This window comes from Sciurus carolinensis, chromosome 3 (assembly GCF_902686445.1).
Source record: "Sciurus carolinensis chromosome 3, mSciCar1.2, whole genome shotgun sequence".
Lineage (NCBI taxonomy): Eukaryota > Metazoa > Chordata > Mammalia > Rodentia > Sciuridae > Sciurus > Sciurus carolinensis.
This window is the reverse complement of record NC_062215.1, coordinates 3,761,089-3,780,113: the sequence shown is the minus strand read 5'-3', so window position 1 is coordinate 3,780,113 and position 19,025 is coordinate 3,761,089. Positions and strand designations below refer to the sequence as shown.

Here is a 19,025-nt window from a genome sequence, read left to right as displayed (position 1 = left end):
GGGGAACAGGGTGGGACGGGGCGGGGCCCGGTCCGAGCCACGCCCCGTCGCCGGGTGCAGACCCAGGGCGGTCGTCCTGCTGCACCAGTAGGTGCATGGACGTCCCGGGCGCGAGTCGCGCCGGCCAGGCTCCCTGGAAGAAGATGTCTGCAGAGGTAGGCGGTGGAGGGACCGGCGCGGGCCCGGAGTTCCGCCCAGAGACTGGACTGCAAGTCCAGGGAGGAGCTTTGGAAGCCTTCTGGACCACTGCTGCGGGCGCTCACCCGCCAGGTCCCCGAAGTATTTTACCTCTCGCCGTAGGCAGGTTTTGTTGGCTCAGTCTTGAGGTTAGGTGGAGGCTCCGCCAGCCTCCATAGGCCCGCAGAGATCAGGAACGGGCTTTAATCTGAGAATGCGCAAGGTGTTTGAATCTGCGTTTATGAGCCAGAGACAGAAAGATGCGGAAAAGCTGGTGTTTACTGCGGGGTTGGCGTGAGCATTAAAAAAGACCCACGCAAGCACGGTACCTGGCACTTGCTGATTATCTTCTGCTTGTAATTTCCTAACTGGTTTTCCTGCATTTTAGGCAGTGTTTCTTTTTCTGGTCATAGACACCTCTGAGACTCTGGTGGAAGTTATGGATCCTGACCTGGAATCCCCATCTCCTCTCCTCTCCTCTTCCCTCTCCTTCTCTCTGTTTCACTGCCTCTGTCTCACATGCACCACCTGCCTAACATATCTAGGTGCTCTTAGAACCTGTTGCATTATCGTAAAAAGTAGTGGTAAAGGTGATGGCAGCAGCGGGGTGGGGGGAGGGGGAGCTGGGTGGGGCCAGGAGCATCCTACAGGTGATGATCTTTATGGGTACAGGTTATTCAGCTCTGGGGACCCCTGGCCAAGAGCCTCATTTGATGGGAGGAGGGGTTGGCTGCCGATGGATTAGCAGTTTGCTTTACTTCACTTACATGCCTCCTCTCTTTGGACCTTGTAAGACAGCTAGTATGCTCCTTATACCAGAGACGTAGCTGAGGCCAGAGACTAACCTGCCCAGGGTAAAATAGCCAGAGAGTGATGAAGCTCAGATGGTGTTTGATGCCAGGCCTTTCTGTGAGGACAGTCTTCAGGCTTCCCAGGCGATGACTTTGAGCCCTTTCTCCAAAACCTGGTTCCTGGTTACCTTCAGCAAGTCTGAACATCTTGGCCCTATTTCAAGACCCTCTGACTTCGAGCCCCACTTGCCAGCCTCCCCTGCGCTCTAGTCTTCTGGCCAGGCAATGTACAAACTGACCTTTTGTTCCCTCCTCACCTCTGTCTCTTTGACTGCTGGGTGTGCAATCAGCATTGCACTGCAGTGGACACCCTGCTGCCTGGCCTCTGTGGTCTCAGCTGCTGGAGGTGTGGACCCACAGTGCCATTAACTGGCACCTTTACAGGACCTCTTCTCCGCATCAGGCTGTCAGCTGGTTAAAGGCACAGCTGTCTCCAGTGGGTCCTGACCACAGGTCCTAGGGTGGCTTCGTTGTTTGTCTGAAGCACTGAGGGGGCAGCAGTGGAGGGGTGAGCAGCGCTTGGCCAGGCTGGAGGTTGGAGGGACCTGAGGGGAGTTGAAGCATCCGAGAACCAGGGGGCTTCTTGAGGAGAGAGGAGCATGAGGAGGGGGGGGGGGGGCACACTCATTTGAGAACAAGGGTATCATGGAGCTTGTCTGTGTCCTGCAGGAGCTGGAGAATCAGTATTCGCCCAGCAGATGGGTCGTCCGACTGGGAGCAGAGGAAGCCCTGAGGACCTACAAGCAGATAGGAAGCGAGGGTACCGTGTTGTCTCTCCATGGCTGCCTTGGGAGGCCATTTGCATATGGGCAGTGGTTTGGTGTACTGGGGGGAGGGAGGGGCCGAACCCAGTCTTGAGGGGCATTTCCCAAACACCAGGCACTGGACAGGGGGCAGATGCCCAGACCCCTCACTGCAGGGTGGGTGGAGGCAGGAGGAGCCCAGGTGAGGCCCATGGCTCTGTTGAGCACGCTCAGCCATCTGTCCTAAAGGCCACATGCCATGGTTTGCATGGGAGGTGAAGTTAAAAAAGGAAAACGCCTACCCCACTGCTGGGGGTGGGGAGGTGTTTATTTATAAAAAGCAAAAATCCTTTTTCTTCTTTAAAGAAATAGGGTGTGTCAAAATGAAAAATAAAAAGGGCTGGAAATGTGGCTCAGTGACAGAACAGCCCCAGGTTCCATCCGCAGTACTGCAAAAAATAAAAATCAGTCAATAAACTTGTACACACCAAGTGCTCAGGTGGGTCCCCCGCCCTGTGCCTGCCTGCACAGTGCTGTGCCAGGGTGCTAATGTGGCGCAGCATTCACGCCAGGCCAGGGAGCAGCCCAAGAGGAAGCGGGCGAGGGGGCGTGACTGATCAGTGGGCTAAACTGGACTTTAAACCTGCCTGTTCCTGCATGTTGACTGGAAACTTTCCGGGACTCTCTGCCTTATGGAGGCAGCTGTCTGGCTCCCAGGGTGGGTGGCTTTCCAGACTGCAGTAACCAGGAGAAGAATGGGGCTTTGGGGGGTTTGCTGCACACACCCCATCCTCCTTGTCCTCAGTGTCTAGGTGTAACTATTTCCTGGGTGTGTCAGGGTCCTTCTCTGTACCCAGCTCTGTGCTGTGTGTATCTCAGTTTGCTCAGTAGATCTGGGGGTGGGGGGCTTGAGAAGACCTGTTTGCCTGCCTTGATGGCCTGCAGGGATAAGAGCTGGCCCTGCTGAGAAAGGGGGCTGGATGTCAAAAGCCAGGGCTCAGAAACTGCAGGTCTCTCCACAAGCCTTGGGGAGGGCTGCCGGGACCAGCTCTTGCTCCCCTCCCTCTTTCCAGGCCTCAGTAGGCCGGGCAGAGTTGCAGGCATGACCGACCCACTTCGCAGATGCAGAGCCGAGCCTGTGAACAGGTGGCGAGTTACAGCAGGGTAGTGCACATGCTGGGTTGAAACCTCGCTCTTTTTTTTTTTTTTTTTTTAATATTTTTTAGATGTTGATGGAGCTTTATTTTATTATTTACATGTGGTGCTGAGAATCGAACCCAGTGCCTCTCACATGCTAGGTGAGCGTTCTTCCAGTGAGCCACAACCCCGGCTCCCCTGTCTCTCTTTTTAAGAAAGCAACAAGATCTTGCTATGTTGAACTCCTGGGCCCAAGGATCCTCCTGCCTCAGTGTCCTGAGTAGCTGGGACTGCAGGTTGTGCTAATGTGGAGGGCTGTGCAATGTCAGGGATTGAATTTAGGGCCTTGCACGTGCTAGGGAAGTGACCCCTAAAATTTTTTTTAAGATTTTCAGTCTTTTTTAAAATTTTCAGTTGTGGATGGTTACAATACCTTTATTTTATTTATTTATATGAGGTGCTGAGGATTGAACCCAGTGCCTCATGCCTGCTAGGTAAGCACTCTACCACTGAGCTAGAACCCCAGGCCCCCTAATATTTTGATAGCTTATTCACCATGGATAGGGGGGCATTCCTGTTGCTAGGGATTGAACTCAGGGGCACTCTCCCACTGAGATACATCTCCAGTCCTCTTTATTTTTTATTTTGAGACAGGACCTCACTAAATTGCTAAGGCTGGAATCCTCTGGTCTCCACCTCCCCAGTTGCTGGGATTACAGCAACTGTGTGCCACTGTGCCTGACAAGGGACTTTTGATTTTTAAAAAAAGTATTTTATTAAGCCCATAATCTTAGCTATGCTGAAGGCTAAGACAGGAGGATCACAAGTTCAGGGCCAGCCTGGACAACTTAGTGAGACCCTGTCTCAAAAAAAATTTAAAAGGGTCTGAGAATGTTGCTCAGTCTCCAGAACTGCACACACACACACACACACACACACACACGTATTATATTAGAATAGTGACCTTAATTACTGAGTTTTTGGTAGTCTCCCCAAGCCCCTGCTTACATTTGGTGTCTGAGATGACTTGCTGCTGGATGAGATTGGCTGACTTACCCAAGCTGATGCAGCTGGTGATGGGGGCCACTTCCCTGACAAGCTTCCAGATCAGAGTGGGGCAGGCGGATACGGGGTGATGTCAGTCAGGAGGGTCAGCCGAGTGCCCAGCCCTCCCCTGGTTCCCAGATTCCAGTGCCCTCTGTGGGCCTCAGAGGCTGCCTCGCGGGAATCAAACTTCTGGGAGGCAGAGGGAGGATGTAAAGCATGCGATGTTGGGGAAATGGTGAAAAATAACATCCGACCCAGAAAAACCTCTCCACAAACACTGAGGAAAAGAAGAAGGTTTATTATTGAGTACGGTTTCAGCCGTGCTTCCCTAGGACGCCCCGCAGGCAATCCACCAAAGAGGCTGCAGATCCAGGATGGAGTCCCACCCTTCCGCAGCCAGGCAGGGGCACCTCACTGCTCTGCTCGAGAGCCGTGACAACACCATTTGCCGCACCCTAAATCCACCTGGAAATCAGAGTGGCCATTGTGGTGTTTGCTTGTTGCTTTTGTCCAAAGCGCGGGGAGGGAGGGGGGATTCCATATTCCATTCATGGAGGAGGGCTGGCACTTGGAGCCAGGCACCTGCAGAGGGGGCCTCCTCCTGCCCTCCCCTGGAGGCTGAGGGATAGAGGCTTCATCTTCTTTGATGATTACAGCCCCAAGAGATGGCTGCCAGGTCCTTGAGACAATAAAACCGCATGAGGCAAGACTCATATTTAACTTTCAAAAATATTTGCATACATCTCAAAGGCGTAGAGAAAAGATTTACAATAGTAGGTTTCCTAAAATAAATGCTCTAGGAAAAGAGAGGGTTAAACTCCATTTTTTGCACAGGAGAGGATTAACTTTCCTCCCTTGCTTTTCACTTGTATCTGCCCCCACAGCGATGACCTAATAACTCGCAGCGGGCGTGTTCTTGTCTAATTAGTCAGTTGCCTTCATCCCACTCCAAGGCCTGGCCTTCCTGGGGCTGGACACCCGGAGGACAGAGTCAGCTGCCCTGTGACCCGCTAAGACCCATCATGAGCAGAGAACAGGAGGCTGGCAGATGGGGGTTTAATAACTATTTCCTCACCAATGATTTTTGAATTTGTTTTACCAGGACCTTCAGTAAAAACACATTTTACATTAAACAAAAGACAGTGTGTGTATTTTGTCTAGCTGCTACAGGATAATTACTATACGGTTCCTCTTAAATGACTCTAGGTTCTAGAATAGCAGGAAGGGATTCGGAGTTAATGTTTTTTTTTTAATATTTTGTTTTAGTCAAAGGTGGACACAATACCTTTTTTTTTTTTTTTTTTTTTTAATTGTTATGTGGTGCTAAGGACTGAACCCAGGGCCTCAGGCATGCTAGGCAAATGCTGTACCACGGAGTCACAACCCCAGCCCTAGGAGTTAATGTTTAATGGGAACAGTGTCAATTTGGGGAGATTGAAAGATTCCAGAAAAGCACAATGTGAATGAACTTAATGTCCCTGAACTCTGCACTTAAAAATGATTGAAGAGGTGGGGCTGGGGGCTGGGGCATAGCTCAGTTGGTATAGTGCTTGCCTCACAAGCACAAGGCTGTGGGTTCAACCCCCAGCACTGACTGCAAAAAAAAAAAAAAAAGCTTTGAATCCTTGAAAAGAGCTGGGGCTGGGGCCGGGGCCGGGGCCGGGGCTGGGGCTGAGTGGTAGAGCGCTAAAGCATGAGGCCCTGGGTTCCATGCTCAGCACCACATACAAATAACAAATAAAAAAGGTATTGTGTCCATCTACTACCAAAACTTTTTTTAAATGATTGAAGTAATGAATTTTATGAATATTTCACAATTTAAAAATATTTACATCATTTTAACACACACGTGTAAAAAAATGTGCCCAAAACACTTTTTTTTTTTTTGTGGTTCTGGGGATTGAACCCAGGGCTGCTGTACCGCTGAGCCACAACCCCAGCCCTTTTATTTTTTATTTTTTAATTTTTTGGTACCAGGGACTGAACCCAGGGGCACTTAACCATTGAGCCACATCCCCAACCCTTTTTATTTTTTACTTTGAGACAGGGTCTTGCGAAGTTGCTTAGGCCTCGCTGAGTTGCTAACTGCTGGCTTTGAACTTGCAATCCTCCTGCCTCAGCCTCCCAAGACACTGGGATTACAGGTGTGCGCCACCACACCTGGCCCTTTTATTTTTTATTTTGAGACAGGGTCTTGCTATGTTGCCCAGGCTGGCCTCTAATTTACAATCCTGCCTCAGCCTCCCCAGTAGCTGAAATTACAGGCCTGTCCACCACACCTGATATGAAACACTAATTGATGCAGGATACACTATTCCAAAACTCTGAATCCAAAATGCTCCCAAACCTGAGGCTTTTTGAGCACCAACATGATGCCAGGAGGGGAGAGTTCCACACCGGACCTCATGGGAAGTGTCAGTCAAAATGTAGTCACACTAAAAATGCTCTATGAAACTACCTTCAGACTACCTGTGTAAAACGCCTATGAAACAGCAGTGAATTTCGTGTTTACACCTGGGTCTCATCATTAAGAAATCTCATTACATCCATGCAATGTTCCGGAATGAGAAATGGGCAAAACTTCTGGTCCCCACCATTCCAAATAGGAGATACTCAACCTGTATGTTCATTTTTTTCATTATCCATTTCAAGTGAGTTTGTCTTGTTTCTCTAGAGGCTTCTTTTCCCAAATATTTGGGACAGTTTGCCCCTCCTAGGGTGTGTAGCAAAGTGCAGTGCCCGAGATCAGCATGCAGGAGAGCAGAGGAAGAACACTGCCCATCAGAAACACGGGTCACGGCCAAGACTGGGGAGACCTCTTTCATGAGAGGGACTCTCAGCTGACACTCGCTTGTCAATCCAAGCTGACACAGAAATAGCTGCTGCCTGCCCAGTGACACACCTTTGTAATCCCAGCAACTTTGGAGGCCGAGGCAAAAGGATCACAAGTTCAAGGCCAGTCTGGGCAATTTAGCAAGACCTGGCTCAAAATAAAAATAAAGAAGGGGCTGGGATAGAGCCCCAGGTAGAGCACTTGCCTCGCATATGCAAGGCCCTGGGCTTGAGCCCCAGTACCACAAAACATTCTTAAAGAGAGAGAGAAGGTACTGCTGTGATCTGAACTTTACTGGCAACTCGTCTGTTTCCTGAGGCAGCCACCAGGAAAGCCCGTGACACCTGCAGGAACCAGCTGAACGTCCCCTATGGAGAGGGCGAGGGGGAGAGAGTGGACATCTACTTTCCTGACCAGGCATCTGAAAGTGAGCCAGGCGGGCTGGCGGTCCTCAGCGGGCTGCAGTGCCCGGCCCTACCCTGCGCTCTCTTGTGTTACAGCCTTGCCTTTCTTCATGTTTTTCCATGGAGGGTACTGGCAGAGTGGAAGGTGAGTCGGGGAGTTGGATAAATGGTGCAAAGGGGAGACTCGTCTCTCTCTGGTGTCCCAGGGTTGCTTCAATTAACTGCCTCCAGCTTGCAGCTTCCAGCAACGGAAACCTGTTCTCCCTCTGCTGGACGCCGATGTCAGCATTCAAGGGGCCTCTGGAGCTGGGCCCTCTGAGGTTCTAGGGAGGGGAGGAGGATCCTTCCTAGCCTCTTCCTGGTGACTCCAGGTGTCCCTTGGCTTGTGGCTGCATTGTCATGGCCTCTGCCTCAAGCTTCACTTGATTGTTGGTGTCCGTGTCTCAAATCTCCTTCTGCTTGTTCTTAGAAGGACACTGGTCATTGGATCTAAGGCCCTTCCTAATCCAGGATGATCTTGAGATTTTCAGTTGTCTGCAAAGACCCTATTTCCAAATAAGGTCATATCTGCGAGTTTCGCGGGTTAGGATTGGCACGTCTTTCTAGGAAACAGTTCAACCTCTTATGCCCAGTGAGAAGTGTGTTTGGACAGCTCTCTCATCAAGGGAAAAGCCAGGGTGACTAATTGTCCCAATCTGTGGACAGAGAGATCTCCCAGGATGTGGGGCTTTCAGTGCTCAAAAAAAAAAAAAAAAAAGGGAAGGTCCCAGGCCAACTGGGATGTTGATCACTGAGTCAAGAAGGAATCTGGGACTTGGAGGGCACTGCTTTGCCTGGCACCCTATTACAGTTCCTGCCAGGATCCACTGCCCTTTGAGCACTGATGGCATGCAAAGCTGCCTACACTTCTGACCTTCAGCTCTCAGAAGCAGCTTGCCAGTGAGGTGCAGTGGTGCACACTGTAATCCCAGCTGCTCTGGAGACTGAGGCAGAAGGAGCTCAAGTTCAAGGCCAGCCTCAGCAATTTAGCCAGAGCCTGTCTCAAAATAAAAAAGGGCTGAGGGTGCAGCTCAGCGGTAGAGCAGCCCTAGGCTGGATCCCCAGTACAAAAAAAAAAAAAAAGGCAGCAAGCTTCTAAGAGGGAACATAGGTGAGGGGACCAGGCTCAGAGGCTGAAGTCCCCAGGTTCCCTCTTCCCTCTGCCACGCAGTGCTCTGCTTGGATGGGACATCTGGCATGCATGTGATGTGTCCAGGGCACAGGGGAAGCAGTGTGGGGGATGAGTGGCCTCCAGCTGTCATCTCGTCTCTTTCTGCAGTAAAGACGAATCTGCCTTCATGGTCATCCCCCTGACAGCACAGGGAGTGGCTGTGGTGATGGTGGCATATGACATTGCCCCCAAAGGTAATAAGGGTGGTCACTGCAGGCTCCAAGGCCAGTGGGCTGTGTGGGAGGACAGCCCCTGATGGATCCTGACCCAGCCTGTGCTCCCATTCAGGCACCCTGGACCAGATGGTAGACCAGGTGACCCGCAGCGTTGTGTTTGTCCAGAAGCGGTATCCACATAATAAGTGGGTGTCACTGTTCTTGTTGGGCCACATTGGGTGGGAGGACAGTGGCTCCCGGCCCACTGGGTACAGCCGTGCTGCCGCTTTGGCCTGTGGAGTGAAGGCAAATTGGGATCCTGATGCTTTGAAGAAAGCGAATGAGACTCCGCTCTATTTGACCCACCCCAGGGGAATCTACCTGTGTGGACACTCTGCTGGGGCCCACCTAGCTGCCATGATGCTGCTGGCCAACTGGACCAAGCATGGAGTAACGCCCAACCTCAGAGGTTTCTGGGGGGACTGCAGCCTAACTGGGCAGCCTTCACCTTCCCCCATGGGGCTGAGGGTTTGGGCCAGCTGCTCAAAATCCCAGTGGCCAGGAGTGGCTTGACCTGGAGGGCTCTGTCCCCCCGGAGCAGGGTGTTCTCGGCCTCCTGTCCACCTCAACCCTGGCCTCCCCCTCCCTGGCCCCTGGCCTGAGTTCCTCCCTTGCAGGCTTCTTCCTAGTGAGTGGGGTCTACAACCTGCAGCCCATTGTGTTCACCTCACAGAATGCCCCTCTCCTCATGACCCTGTGAGTAGCTTGCCCTCCCGCTGCCCTGCCACCCTAGGGCCTGGCTGACCTCTGTCCTGACCCCTGCCCCACCCTGCGCCAGGGAAGATGCTCAGAGGAACAGCCCTCAGTGGCACCTGGAGGTGGCCCGAGCACAGCCTGTGGACCCATCCTGCCCCGTGCTGGTGGCTGTGGGTCAGCATGACTCCCCCGAATTCCACCGACAGTCCAGGGAGCTCCATCAGGTATCCCGCACCCAATCTGTGTCTGGAGTCACGTGTCACATGACCCACTCTTCATTTTGCCCAAACGGACCCCAATGCCGGGCATGTACCGACATGTGGTTCCTGAGTGCCCTGTGCCAGGTGCCCGCGCACCCCGCCCCTCCTGCAGCCTCAGACCTGCTCCCCTCCCTGCCTAGGCACTGTGCAGAGATGGCTGGAAAGCCTCATTTGAAGAGCTGCGCGACGTGGACCATTTTGAAATCATCGAGAACCTAACGCAGAAGGACGATGCACTCACCCAGGTGGGCCACACGGGTGCCTTGAGGGGGCAGGCGGGGCTGCATGGAGAAGCCACCTTGCCTGGTCTCTGGTATCCAGAGGGTTGGCACCCTGGGCCCTGATGATGGAACTCGAGTGCTGCTGGCTTCCTGTACATCACCTCCCTCTGAACCAGAGAGGGCCAGGCACCAGGGGAGGGCTGCTGTGCTAGTGAGGCTGCAGAGGGGCAGACGGGAGAAACACTGGCCTGCGTCTAGGCAGGAAAGCAAAAGCCAACTCCATAAATGTGCTTTACGACTTCAGTGCAGAGAACACACAAACAGTTAAAAGTCAAAGGACAAATTGAGAAAAATAGTTGTCACAGACATGACAGATATAAAGTAAACCTCCACCCCACGAGGGCACTTGATTAGTCTAGCTGTTTCTTTTTTTAGCCTTCTGGTGCTAGGGATGGAACCAGGCGTCTAGCATGCTAGGCAAGCATCCCCAGCTGTTAGCTGCAGATCAAACACCCACACGACCTAAGGTCCTAAGAAAGACCACCTGTGCCTTTGGTGGAATCCTGCAGTAGCCACAGCAGTCCTGAGGCTTTGTCTTCTCCTCCTGCTGTAGATCATTCTGAAAACAATCTTCCAGGAGCTCTGACCACACCCGGCCCCCACCCAACAGACCGCCTGCCCAGCCTGGTTCCTTCTCACTGCTGCTAACAAACACCTGCGCGTCCTCCAGCTACCCAGCCTGGATAAGCTCCAGGGAACGTCCCCCGGTCAGTGCCGAGATACCCGCAGCCACCTGTTGGCCAAGTCTGAACCCTCTACTTTCTGACAGGGTGTGATAAAAACAACTTACCTCTGGCTCACTGTTTTGTGCGACTTGAGACAGTCATAAGTATCAAAGTTGGGTCACCAGGGCCAGGTATGTGGCTCAGCTGTAGAGCACCTGCCCAGCATGGGTGAGACCCTGGGCCCCATCTTTAGCACCTCACAAACAACAGAAACTGGAGTCACTTGGAAGGAGCCCTAGTGCACAGGAGCCTGAAGAACCACTAAGGAATCCCTGGAAGTGCACATCCCACACAAGCCACCTGCTCAAGGACACTCACTGACATGTGCCCACCACTGGGCAACCCAGCTCCTGCAATGAGCCCTTGGCGGGTGTCCCTTTCAGAACAGCCTATGCAGACTTGTCCTTTATCACTTCTCAGTGCCCCCCTGCTCCTCTTCAGATGCACCTAGGGCCTGCCACAGCATGAATCTGGGATGGTAACCCCTGGCTGTGCCCAAATAAACTTGACAAAATAGTCTCCCTGGGCCCCATGCCAGGCCTGTCATCTCAACGACCAGAGGCCGAAGCAGGACTATCACAAGTTTGAGGCCAGCCTCAGCAATTTAGTGAGATCTAGTCTCAAAAAAAGAAATTTAAAAAGGGCTGGGGTGTAGCTCAGTGGTAGAACACCCTAGGTTTAATCCAGATACCACGCACACACACACACACACACACACACACACACACACACAAATGTTGGTCTGTCATTCATTTCAAGTTGACAGACCCACAAACTGAGAATGGCTTTACATTTTTAGATGACTGAAAAAGAAAAAATGAATATGCCATGAAATGTAAAAATCACATAAAACTGAAGTCCCAGTGTCCATAAATAAGTTTGTGTTGGGACACAACCCTGCCCATTCCTTTTCCCATTGTCTATGACAGCTTTCCAGTTGCATGGCAGTGACAAGGGACGGCCTGCCTGGCCCTGCACGTAAGTGTGGAACCCTGTACAAGAGCTTCCCAAACTGACTTTGCTTCAGGCTTCCCTTCACTCTTCCCTGACTCTGGATCTTAGCCTGGGGGCTCACACTGCGACTTTGACCCGACCATGCCATCCACAGGAAGGACAAGCGCTCTCTGCAGCCCAGGGGCCTGTGCAAGGGCCGGCTGACTCCACACGCCACTCACTGCACCCTGTCCCACTCCCTCTCTCCTCTCTGAATATATAGCAGTTCAAGAATGGCCACGGTGACGACTTGCAAAAAGAGAGAAGCTGAAAAAGGCTTGCCACAAGGGGGAAGCAGACAGTCGCGGTGGATGGCTCGACGCAGGCCTGTCTACCGCCCGGTGGTGCCAGGTGTGCCCACACAGCCATGTCCCATGTACTCAATACATCACACGAGACAGCGATGCTGTTACAAACAGGCTTTGCCTGACTCCCAGCCCCGCTGCAGGCTACTGCCAGTGTGCCGAGCACCTGTAAGGCAGGCTGGGCTGGGCGAGGAGGCTTGGTAGTGTAGGTCTGTGGAGCTTATTTTCAGCTGTGGGCATTTTCAATTTACATTGGGCTTCTTGGGATGGCGCCCACCCCAAGGCAGGCAGCATCCACAGGTAGTCCTGTGAAGATCTGCTTAGGACACGGAAAATCTCCAAGATGTGTGTTATAGCGGGATGCTCAGCAGATGACCAGCACAGCCTTGCTCATGCTGTCACACACACACCCTCCCCAGACAAATGTGTTTCTGGCAGGTGTGGCAGCACACACCTATAATCCTAAGCCACCTGGGAGGCTGAGGCAGGAGGATGGCATGTTGAGGCTGGGGATGTGGTTCCGTGGTAGAGCGCCCCGGATTTAACCCCTAGTATGGGGTTTGGGAGGTTGGGTGAGGACTTCAGTGTACTTCATCATCAGAAGCAGTACTCAAAAAGCTGTCAGCATGGAGGCAAATGAGAATATGGGTGTAACTTGAATCCATCCTACAGTTCTTTTTAACCATTTAAAATTTTGTTCTAATTAGTTTTAAAGGAAATGACTCAAACTGTAGGATCTCATTTAATGTTTGTCACAGATTCCTGCAAAATGCCTCATAGTTGGAGCTGAAATCCATGCTGTCCCCGTGCCTGGGTTAAGAACTGCTCCCTTAGGCTGAGCCTTAAGGCAGGCAAGTGACAGAAGATAAAGAAATGCACAGACACATGGATGCATGTGACATACTATACGAAAAAATCCACAGGAACAGAAAAAAGACTGGGGGATACACAAGTCAGCAGTGGCAAGCCTGCTCGCGAAGTGGTGAGCAAACTTTATTTTACAACTGGGATGGAACCAAGGGTGCTCTTCCACTGAGCCACATCCCTAGCCCTTTTAATTTTAAGACAGGGTCTTGCTAAGTTGTCCAGGCTGGCCTCAAATTTGTGGTCCTCTAGCCTCAGTCTCCCAAGTCACTGGAATTATAGACACACCCAGCTATGGTGGGCAAATTTTCTTCCTTTTATTTAACATAAATTTCCACATTTATATAAAAGTTATATTAAATAGAATGGACGGGGCATAGCTCAGTGGTAGAGCACCTGCCTAGTGTCTGTGAGGCCCTGGGTTCGACTGCCAGCACCTAAGGGAAAAAAAAAAGACTGGATCTGACTACCATGTCACTGTTACGTTTCTTTATTTTGATCAAGTTCAGAGGTGAAATGATTAGATTATGAGAGCTGTAGCCTAATCGGTTCACCCTAGTTTGAATGAACTAACTGGGTGGTAACTGGGCAGCAGGGGCGTGGCAGGGGAGGGGGTCACTAGGTCGTGCCCTGCAAGGGTGCATCTGCCCCGGGCCCCTTCGCTCTCTCTGCTTCCTGACCTGCCGTGAGCTGAGCGGCTTTCCTCTGCTGGGCCCTCCCCTGTGATGTGCTGCCTCACTGGGCCCAGAGCAGGGAGTTGGCTGGCTGTGAACTGAGGCCTCTGAAACCCGAGCCCCAAATAAACCTTCCCTCCTCCAAAGTGTTCTTGTCAGGTATTTTGGTCACAATGCAAAAGCTGACTAAAGCAATAACCCTATGGTTACATAAGAGAATGAAGTATTTAGGGGTAAAGTGTCATAATACCTTCAACTTCCTCATAAATAGTTCAGGTAAAAAACCCACTTACAAGCTGGCTGTGGTGCTGCACCCCTATAATGCCAGTAACTCTGGAGGCTGACAAAGAAGGATTGCAAGTTCAAGGCCAGCATGCACAATTTAGCAAGACCCTGTCTCAAAATTAAAACTAAAGCCAGTTGAGGGGGTGCACACTTGTAATCCCAGCAACTCAGGAGGCTGAGGAAGGAGGACTGCACGTTCAAGGCCAGCCTCAAAATTTAGTGAGGTCCTAAGCAATTTAGCAAGGCCCTGTTTCAAAATAAAAACCAGAAAGGCCTGGGGATGTGGCTCAGTGGTTAAGTACCCCTGGGTTTACTCCCTGGTACCAAAAATAAATAGATAGATAGATAGATAGGGCTGAGGGTGTAGCTCAGTGGTAGAGTGCTCCTGGATCCAATCCCCAGTACCAAAAACATAAAAACCCACATATATATATACACATACATGAATATATGTGAACGTGTATGTATAAAGAACAACAGAGCAAATGGGCAAATGTAAACAGAAGGCCTGGTGAAGGGCAGAGGAGTAGTCCTTGTACTAGTCTCGCAGCCTTCTTTCCTCTTTTTTGGTGGGAACTGAACCCAGGGAAGCTCTACCACTGAGCCACATCCCAGCACCACCACTCTCCCCTTTTTTTGAGACACAATCTCACTAAGTTATCCAGGATGGCCTTGAACTTGCAACCCTCCTGTCTCACTTCCCCAAAAGCTGGGACTGCAGGTGTGCAGCACTGTGCCCAGCTAGTCTTACAACTTTTCTTTAAAGTGGGGTTGGTGGTGCATGCCTATAATCCCAGAGATTTGGGAGACTGAGGCAGAAGGATTGCAAGTTCAGCAGCTTTGTGAGACCCTAAGCAACTTACTGAGATACTGTCTCAAAGTATAAGATAAAAAGAGCTGGGGGGCTGGGGAGATAGCTCAGTTGGTAGAGTGCCTGCCTCACAAGCACAAGGCCCTGGGTTCAATCCTCAGCACCGCAAAAAAAAAAAAAAAGCTGGGGATGGAGCTCAGTGGTCGAGCTCTCCTGGGTTTAATCCCCAGTACTTAAGTGAAGTGATACTGGAATTGGCTGGGGTGTACCTCAGTGGTAGAGTATGTCTTAGCATGTTCAAGGCCCTGTGTTCAAACTCCAGCACCAAAATAATGATAAAATGAATAAATAAACAAACAAAAAGTTCCAAAGAGGTTATTATCCTCAAAGAAGAGAAGTCAGCACCCAGTGTGGGTCTGGAGGGCTAGAAGGCAAGGCCTCTTATCTTTGGCCGGAACTAACAAGTGAGAGACACTGTCCTCTGCCCTTGCTTGGGAAATGACTCCCAGACCCCTTGTTCCAACACAGATGACACGACTGATTTCTTTTTACAGCAGTTAAAAACTAAGTCGCAGGACTTAGCACTGCTTTGAGTAGGGAAGAGGGGAGCTGGCCCTGTGGATGGGCCCCCACTCTGGCCTGGTCTTTCCCTGGTGTTCCACTCAGCTTATCAGAGCAGTGGCCCAGCTCCCATCCCGGGGCCCCAGAAGGTGGCCCTCCTGAAAATCCAGGCCTTGGCAGGCAGGTGTGTCTGCTGGGACTCAGGCTGACATGCATCTGGAGTTTCGTTGCAGAGGTGGCCCTATTACTCCAAATCTGCTGCCAAGAGCTGGTCTGGAGGTGACACCTCACCGTTTCCACTGACACACTTCCCAGAGGCATCAAGACTTCAACACAAAAACCAAACTGGAAGAAACCTTAAGGGGGGATCTTATAAATCATCTTGGAGTGGAAAAAGTCTTTTCAAGCATGACTAGAACAAACAGCAAAACAAATCAGCTCGGAATAGAAAACAAAGATCGGAAACAAAGTGATATATAGGAAAGCCAACATTTTACATTTTTATGGAATAAAACATACTACCAAGTCAAAGACAAACAACCAACAGGGACGGGGGTGGCTGTGCCAGATCAAGTGAAACCCAGTCCCTTTCCAGATAAGAAAAGTATCAGGAATCCAGCAGAAAGGAGGGTAAAGGACAGAAAGGACTGCAGAGTCCCAGAGAGAAACTAGAGAAGAGGTCATCAGCCTCCCTCCTAGAGATACAAATCAAAACAAGTAAAAGCTGTTCTGTGCTCTAGGAGGGCAAAGATCAGGATGCTGGATGCTATGCTGAGCTATCTCAGGACCTCAAAATGGTCTTGACCTTTTCATGCTGACCAAGATCACTGATCTGAGAACCCAGCCGCCAACCAAAACAACACAACCTCATCCTTCCTTCGCAGCCGTCTGCATCTCTCTCTCTCTCTCTCTTTTTTTAAAATATATTTAGTTGTTGATGGACCTTTATTTTACTTATTTATATGCGGTGCTGAGAATGGAACCCAGTGCCTCACCCATGCTAGGCAAGTGCTCCACCACTGAGCCACAACCCCAGCCCCTGCATCTCTTAATGTTTTTTCTCCAACTCTGTTTCACAAGATTGCTCATAATTTTCTTGTGCATTAAGCTAAGAGAGAAATCCAACCTATCAGTTTCTTACCTAATTCATGATTGTTACTGGCAGAAATAAAAAAAATTTCTTTGCTAATTAAAACTGCACATGGTAAATGTTTTTACTAAAACTGATTTTACTAAAACTTCAAGATTTTTTAGCTACTAAATTTTTATGTTAAAAGAGTTTTGAGTCAGGCACAGTGGCTTATACCAAGTGGGTGTAACCCCAGCAGCTCCTGAGGCTGAGGAAGGAAGATCCCGAGTTCAAAGCCAGCCTCTGCAACTTAGCAAGGCCTTAAGCAACTCAGACCCTGTCTCTAAATTAAGAAAAAAAAAAAAAAAAAAGTGTGGGGGTGGTGGTCTGGGGATGTTGCTCAGTGGTTAAGTGCCCCTGGGTTCTGGGTTCAATTCCAGTAACAAAAAAAAAAATTTGTTTTTGAGCCCAGGCAATTGGAGCTAGGTAGAAATAATGTAGAAGGCTAGAAATAGCAGAAGGTATTATTGGTCAAACTGGATATAGTCAAAAGCTGGTCTATGATTTAAATACTGGTTATAAAATCTTATGGAAAATGAGGAGTTGTTTAATGGATAGTTTCAGTGGGAAATTTTTAAATTTCTGGAGATGGACTATAGGGATGGTTGCCTAACAATATGTGCTTAACTCACTGAACTGTGCACCTTTTTTTTTTTTTTTTTTTTTTTTGGTATTGAACCCAGGGGTGCATTAACCACTGAGCCACATCCCCAGTCCTTTTTTTTTTTTGCAGTGCTGGGGATTGAACCCAGGGCCTGTGCATTCAAGGCAAGCACTCTACCAACTGAGCTACATCCCCAGCCCTCCTTTTTAATCTTTGAGACAGGGTCTTGCTGAGTTGCTGAGGCTGACCTTGAGCTTGTGAACATCCTGTCTCAGTCTCTGATGGTGGATTACAAGTACCATCCCACGCAGCAATAACAATACAGTATTTTTGAAATCTTAGGGAAAGGATATAAGCATCTGAAGTTTTCAGTAAAATGAAAATTTACATTGAAAAAAAAAAGTTGGAGGGGTCAGGGCTGTGGCTCAGTGGTAGAGCGCTTGCCTAGCATGTGCGAGGCACTGGGCTTGATCCTCAGCACCCCATAGAAATAAATAAAATAAAGGACAATTGACAACTACAACTAAAAAAAAAATTTTTTTTTTTTGGGTGCTGGAATCGAACCCAGGGCCTTGTGCTTACAAGGTAAGCACTCTACCGACTGAGCTACCTCCCCAGCCCCTAAAAAATATTTTTTAAAAAAGAAAAAAAGTTGAAAAGTTGGAACTTGTTTATGCTAAATAGAAAATGAATCACAGAAACATGATGGCTTGATGGAGATGACACCCAAAGATAATGTTTTCTTTCTTTCTTCCTTTTTTTTTTTTTGGGGGGGGTCGGTACTGGGGGTTAAACCCAGGGCCTTATGCCTGCTATACAAATGCTTGCCCACTGAGCAGCTCTTCTTTTTCCTCTGAGATGGAGTCAGGATTTTACAGCTTGAATCTGAACTTGGTCCCCAATGCAGCAATGTCCAGAGGTGGGGCTTTTGTAGAATGGGTTAGATCAATAGACCTCTGATCTCAATGATGGGCTCATAACTGAATGGACTGCTAGGTGACGGAAACTTCAGGAGGTGGAACCTCACTAGAGGAAGTAGGTCCCCAGCCCAAGAAGTGAGCTGCTTTGCTCTGCCACACCCTTCCACCATGATGTGCTGCTTGGTCACAGGCCCAGAAGCAATGGAGCCAGATGATAACAGACTGAAACCATAAGTAAAAAAACAAACAAACAAACCAAAACCCCCCCCCCCAACTTCCCTTTTGAGTTTTTCTCAGGTATTCTGCCACAACAAAAAGCTTACTAACACACAGGCTGGTCTTGATCCCCTGGGCTCAAGTGATCCTCCTTTCAGCCTCCTGAACAGCTGGGACTATAGGTGCATGCCATCATAGCTAGCTGCCAGAAAAAAATTTTTCAATGAATATGATCAATATTGGTGGAAATCAGATCCTAGGGATATCCTAGGCAGGGTCAGTACCCACAGAGACAAAACCACAGATCAAACCATGTTCCCCCCAATAACTGAGATGTTTGAGGTAGGGTAGGTTGGCGATGTACATATGCTATCCCAGGGATCTCACTAGTAGGCACATATCCTAAGGACACAGCTTCACAGGAGCATGCGCCTATTCGTTACTGTACAATTCACAATAGCAAAAACAATTGGAGCCACCCATAGGCAAGTGGTTACTAAGATCAGGGTATACATACAGAGTACCATGCAGACACGACAGAAGTGTAAGGTCTCTGTGATATACTGCCACTTGAGAAGGAAGGACGCCAAACAGGGTGTGGGGTATGGTCCCACTTGTCTGCTTTTTAAAAAAAGGTTTATAGACACACACATACATCTGGAAGGACATATAAGAAATTAATAAAAAGCTTCCCTCTGAAAAGTACAGCTAGAAGACTTTTCACTGGGTCATTTTTTGCTTTTACAATGTTGATGTGTAAACTTTGTAATACAGGAGAAAAGTGTTCATAATATGTTTGGATGGACATGATGGGTAAGTAAGGTGATGTCTAGCACAACCTCAAGACTGGTTTGATCAGAACTTGAATGTGCAGTCAACTACTTGAAAACCCAGAGAGTTCACATGGACATGCAAATTTTTTCTTGAAATTCCATAGCCCACAGGGCTGGGGCTGGGTGGTGTACACGTCGGAAGGCTGGCACTCTGCCTCTGCCACAAAGAACTCTTCACTTGTATAGTCCCACTCCTGCGGGTGTTTAAGATCCCATCAAACGCTGACAGGCCGTTACAGCCAGAACAAAGT

The 19,025-nt window shown here is 49.7% G+C and overlaps 1 protein-coding gene across 4 annotated transcripts; it reads left to right on the top strand.

The window, feature by feature from the left end:
• The first annotated feature begins 35 nt into the window (after nucleotides 1-35).
• Afmid (arylformamidase) lies at nucleotides 36-10,649 on the top strand. Of its 4 annotated transcripts, none has more exons than XM_047544753.1 (11): nucleotides 36-155; nucleotides 1,698-1,788; nucleotides 7,111-7,215; nucleotides 7,319-7,337; nucleotides 8,511-8,596; nucleotides 8,691-8,763; nucleotides 8,929-9,026; nucleotides 9,235-9,313; nucleotides 9,396-9,537; nucleotides 9,714-9,818; nucleotides 10,408-10,649. In XM_047544753.1, the coding sequence occupies exons 1-11, from the start codon at nucleotides 96-98 to the stop codon at nucleotides 10,438-10,440; spliced, it is 891 nt and encodes a 296-aa protein (XP_047400709.1). In that variant the 5' UTR covers nucleotides 36-95; the 3' UTR covers nucleotides 10,441-10,649. The 4 variants fall into 4 exon arrangements, with proteins under 4 accessions (XP_047400709.1, XP_047400708.1, XP_047400710.1 ...); XM_047544752.1 differs by having other exon boundaries at nucleotides 7,289-7,337; XM_047544754.1 differs by lacking the exon at nucleotides 7,111-7,215 and having other exon boundaries at nucleotides 7,289-7,337.
• Nucleotides 10,650-19,025: the final 8,376 nt, after the last annotated feature.